The sequence below is a fragment of the Anarrhichthys ocellatus genome, unplaced genomic scaffold (assembly GCF_004355925.1).
Source record: "Anarrhichthys ocellatus isolate YVR2014 unplaced genomic scaffold, GSC_Weel_1.0 scaffold24, whole genome shotgun sequence".
Classification (NCBI taxonomy): Eukaryota; Metazoa; Chordata; class Actinopteri; order Perciformes; family Anarhichadidae; genus Anarrhichthys; species Anarrhichthys ocellatus.
In genome coordinates this window covers 5,423,601-5,428,704 of record NW_022280054.1, presented here as the reverse complement: position 1 = coordinate 5,428,704, position 5,104 = coordinate 5,423,601, and the positions used below count along the sequence as shown (strand labels likewise).

At 46.2% G+C, this 5,104-nt stretch overlaps 1 protein-coding gene across 1 annotated transcript in view; it reads left to right on the top strand.

Annotated features, from left to right (window-relative positions):
- The window catches only part of clpb (ClpB family mitochondrial disaggregase), a 29,265-nt gene that overhangs the window by 13,150 nt on the left and 11,011 nt on the right, over nucleotides 1–5,104 (top strand). The window contains exons 6-7 of the mRNA XM_031860649.1: nucleotides 3,157–3,254; nucleotides 4,492–4,606. Of these exons, the coding sequence (XP_031716509.1) occupies nucleotides 3,157–3,254; nucleotides 4,492–4,606 (213 nt within the window). The remainder of the gene's footprint in view (nucleotides 1–3,156; nucleotides 3,255–4,491; nucleotides 4,607–5,104) is intronic.

The window sequence follows — 5,104 nt, the reverse complement described above, 5'->3', positions numbered from 1 at the left end:
TGTGTATTTGTACGTACGTGTCTTTGTGAGTGTGTATTTGTACATGCATGTCTTTGTGAGTGCCTCTGTGCTTTTCTTTATTTCATGATGTAAAATATTCATATATTCATTATTTTGTTTTATCCTTTTGTTATGTTTAACTTTGCACACACACATTTGTAGTTGTTGGGTTTTAGGCCGATATGTTTTTAATCTAAAAAAACAAAAACATTTTTCCATTTATTTAGATCAAACACCCCAACCTCCGTCACTCCGCACAAGCACACACAAGCTGGCCTTAATGTCTTGTTTATGTTTATGATGGATGGTGCATCCGAAGCTCCGTCTGCCCGTCTCTCCCGTCGCACCCCAGCATCAGTAAGCACTCTGTAGGCTTAAACAAATCACTTCGTCTAACTCAATCAAATGTTCTGCAGACGCATTTTTGAATTAAAAAGGTAAGAAATTTCACAAAGCAGGGACATTTGTTTTAAGTCAATCAGATTAAAGACGGGGCATTTTTTTTTGTTTTTCTTTGCTCGCCCGACTGGGTCGTTGCCGGTTTGGCGCCACCGTCACAGCCAATAACACTCACGACGTCACACACTCTCAATCACCAACACATTGCTGTCCATGTGCACTTGTGACATGTTTTTTATGCGTTTGATTATTCTTGACAAAGCTTGTGTCACTTGTACCGTCTTTTACTTCTTTAATATCCAATTCCTCTTTGTCGCCTCCAATCAATCTTATTTTTACATCACAAAAAAACCTTATAAACTGCCACAGCTTCAGGACATCTGTGTGGATTTGGGTTTGTGTGTGTGTGTGTGTGTGTGTGTGTGTGTGTGTGTGTGTGCGTGTCCGTCCTCTGATTGAGCGTCATCTTCCCTTCATGTATGTGCCCAGTGCGCGTGGATCTGTACGGAGTTGCGTGTGTCCCATACTTTTGTTATTTCCCTTGTGTTTGTGTGCGTCCATGTTACTCTACCAGCCGCGGGTTTGCTCTTTTGGCCTTAGCCGGCCCCAGACTCGCATCTCCATCCATCACAGTCTCCTGGCCCACCCTCGGGCCTCTCCTCGCCCCGCAGTCCCTCACCCATACCTGCGGAGGCTCTCTAGCTCCTCCCCGGGCTCCACATCAGGCCCGTGGCCACAGGCACTCGGTAATGGACAGCTCTGTAGGTGGTAGGAGGCCAGAAGAGACACACATGCTCACAGACGCACACAATGCAGATACAAGGACACACACACACACACACAAAGACCAGCAGGGGCTCTCTCCCACCAGCTGCAGTGAAAGAGAGGGAGGAGGAAATAGGAAAGAGGAGGGGACTCCTAATAGGCATAACTAAAGCACTCCTAATGAAGGGATCCTGTGTATGCGAGAGAGTGTGTGTGTGTGTGTGTGTGTGTGCGTGTGAATGTTCAGCTGGGTGTGTGTGTTAGTGTTGATCCTGTTATAAAGTGCTATGGCCCAGAGGGTTGGCCTGATATTAAAGCCCTAAATGATGCTATTTATTATGTCCAGTGTCTGTGTGTGTGTGTGTGTGTGTGTGTGTGTGTGTGGGGGGGTTCTTTATTGCTTTCCTCCCTCATGTTTTTGTGGGGGGGGGGTAGTGTTGTATAGCTGTCGGGATCGATAGCTTCGTGAGCAGGTCGCACAATTTAAGGGTTTATCGATAATCATCACAGTGATTATTAGTCTCTGCGGTCGGTGCTCAGAGCAATAGGATCATCCAGCACCTGTAATGATTACACACTCTGTTACGGTCCTCCTGTCTGTAGCTCACTCAGGAAAAACTTCAGATGGGTCATCTGGTTCTCAATGCAGCATTTAACAACCTGAACCTTCACCACAGTGGTCATTAACGGGGGTTTATGCATCACTTTCAGGTTTGGTACAAATATCTTCCCTCATCAGCTGAAAGGATGCAGCGGTGACCTTAATATACTCTGAGTAGACCCAAATTTAATATACCTTCAAGGAGTATTGTCACAATTTGTCAGTGATTTATTTGAATATTCTCTTAACAAAGACATTTCAATGGATTTACACAGTTTTTCTCCAATGTGTCAGTAGTGTCTTAAGACCCTTTCACAGCCGTGTTGTTTGGTGTCCCTTGAACCAAACAGACGATTTTTTGGTTCGAAGAAAAGATCTTGGTCCACATCAAATTACTATTATTTTTTTTGGGATGGTTTGAACTTTCGGACCAACTACAGGAAGTCCGTAAAAAGGAAAAGCAACGCAGCAAAACACAATGAGCCGCAGCAGCACACGGGGAAGAGGAGACGACCAAAGAGCACAGAAAACTTCTGTTCATTAAACAAAGATGCTCTCCACTTTCAGTACATGAGAGTCTTTGATCGTTTGTGCTGTGGATGCATTTTGGTCGCTACTAGAAAAGTCTCGAGGTTTGAAGCCATGGCCTGGAAGTGGGCCTGTGTTAACTGTTGAGCATCTACAGTTTACCTAAGCTTCACACAAGTGTGTCTAGTGTTTTATCCCATTATCTATTGTATTTAGATTGTGTCTTGGGTGTAGCTGGTGCGATGGAAACATTCACTAGTTCGTGTAGAGGCACGTGTGGCGTAGGTCAGGGCAGAAGCCACCGCTAACCATCCTCGCTGACAAGTCCCGGGACCACTTCACACGTGCTGTGACAATATGGCTCTTCCTCATTTATACCATAAAGATCTGTTGAACAAAGTTTTTCCTCCGTTTGACCCCTCCAGCTGTGTGAAGTGTGTGTGTGCTTGTGTGCCTCAACGGCCCCCGACCTGCAACAACCTGCAGAGTGTATCCGGGGTGTTGGTGTGCGGGTGTAGGGGGGACAAAGCATGTGTTATTGGCACGCGTTGCAGATATGAAACCCCCTACAGGGTCATTGCATCGCGCTCCTGCTTCTCTGCAGTCGGTCTCGGTGACCCCTGAACCCATGTGACCTCTCACCCTAACCTCATTCTATCCATCGACGTGTTGACCCTCCTGCTGAGGTGGTGTGTGCGTGCTATAGTAGCACTTTTTGTAGCACAAAAGATACAATTTTCTAAAAAAGAGAAGATTTTTGTCATCCTGTTGTAAGTTTCAAACCATTTTTTTGTGTAGCTACAATGATTTCTTTCCTAATGTGTGTGTGTGTGTGTGTGTGTGTGTTGCATGCTTGCATACAGGTGCCAACCCCCTGCAGACCAATGGTTTGGGACACACAGCCCGGGCCTATGCTAAAGAGGGGGAGGCGAGCAAAGTACTGCAGGAGTTTGAGGGGAAGGTATGACGCACTCATACAGGCACGAGCTGTTCATTTTTATTCTTCTGTACAAGCTGCGCAGGATGAGCAAGCGATTAGTACATCGTTAGTTTCCATGCGCACAAATGTTTTGATACCGTAGCCGTTCTGTGTGTGACTGACTCGGCACTATTCCCTCAGTAGACATCTGCGTGATTGACCCGCCTTCATGCACACAGACACACTCTCCTCAGGAGGTCCGTGTCAGTCTGCTGACTGAGTGACGGGTGCTATTGAGTGGTGGAAGCTGCTCGAGGTTAACTGGGGTTAAAAACGTGCTGAAGAAAAGTGGGATTACACATCGACTTTGTATTCATATTGTTATATGGGACTCGATGTGACGCACAAACAGTCAAATGTCTTAAAATATTGTAGGAGTCATCTCCAAACTATTGCACATTAGTGATATCAAGATATTTGGTCTGAAATATATATATGAAATAATGTATTTATCCCTAAAATACATATCAGTTGGATAAGGTGAACTGATATCGAGATGCAGTACTGTTTGCACATGTAAGGGCATTACCATCATCAATACACTAAGAATGCTCTCTGTACACTAAAATACATCAGTTCTTCTTTGTGACTTTGTGTAAATTGGGAACCGAGGGTGATCTTGAGGCCGGAGTTTTAACTGAATGATGAGCGCGGGGACTCCTCACTGCTCCGCTCTTGGTATTTCACAGGTCCATAGTAGTGGAGGTGGGATCAGCTGTTTTCCTAAATAAAACTTGAGTTACCCGTAGTTATCTAGCGGCTTGACAGCAGGCCAGAGCTAAGCAAGATGGAGAGAGAGAATAAACAGGCTGCCTCCACTGCAGGGTGAAAACCTGGAGTCTGAGAGGACAAAGAGGAGAGGATGGATGAGTCATGGGGCGGCTGCAAGAAAGAAACTTAAAATAAAACGTGGAAAGAAAGAGGGGGGGGGGGAAGCGATCAAATCAGCAGAAAAGAGGAAACGTGTGTCGGAGAAATGAAGGCAAAGATGGATAGAGAGGTAGAGAGTGTTAAAGAGGAGGGAGTTGGGAGCAGTAGAGAGACTGAAAAATACCACGACCCTTTTGTTGGGAGAAAGATAAAGAGACAGAGGAGTAAACTCGTCAATGTCCTCGCTGTTCTCTTTTTCTCCCTCTTTGATTGTTAATGTGCCTCCCTTCTCTTTCTGATTTATTGGCTGTCTCGTCTGCTTTCCTGCATGTTCTTCACCTCCATCTAGTTCCAGGAGTTGCAGGCTCGGCGGGAGGCGGAGGAGAGGCGGAGGTTCCCCCTGGAGAGGAGGCTGAAGGAGCACATCATCGGACAGGAGGGGGCCATCAATACTGTGGCCTCAGGTAAACACACACACACACACACAGAAAACATTACACATGCAGCTAATACACAATGGACATAAATACACACACAGCCTTGTCTCCACGCTGCTTTTCTTTCTTTCTTTTCAGCATGTTCCTGTTTTGCACTCTCCTCCTTTTCCTCTCTTTTGCTGTCCTCCACTCCCTCCCACAGTAGGCGGGTTCAGACAGACCGGCGGAGGCTGTAATTGGTTAATTGTGATGAATGAGCTGTCTGTCAGGCATACACAGGTGCTGTGTGCATATGTGTGTGTGTGTGTGTGTGTGTGTGTGACAGCTGAAGAGGCCAGGCTTGGAGCCGCCAGTTAACACGATTACAGAGAGAGGAGACATACTACAGACCTCCTCCCCCCTCTCTTTTCTCTCCCCTTTTTTGCCCCCCCCCTCTCTGTCTCTCATCCCTTTTCTCTCCTCAATGTCTCCCTCCATCTCTCTCTCTCTCTCTCTCTCTCTCTCTCTCTCTCTCTCTCTCTCTCT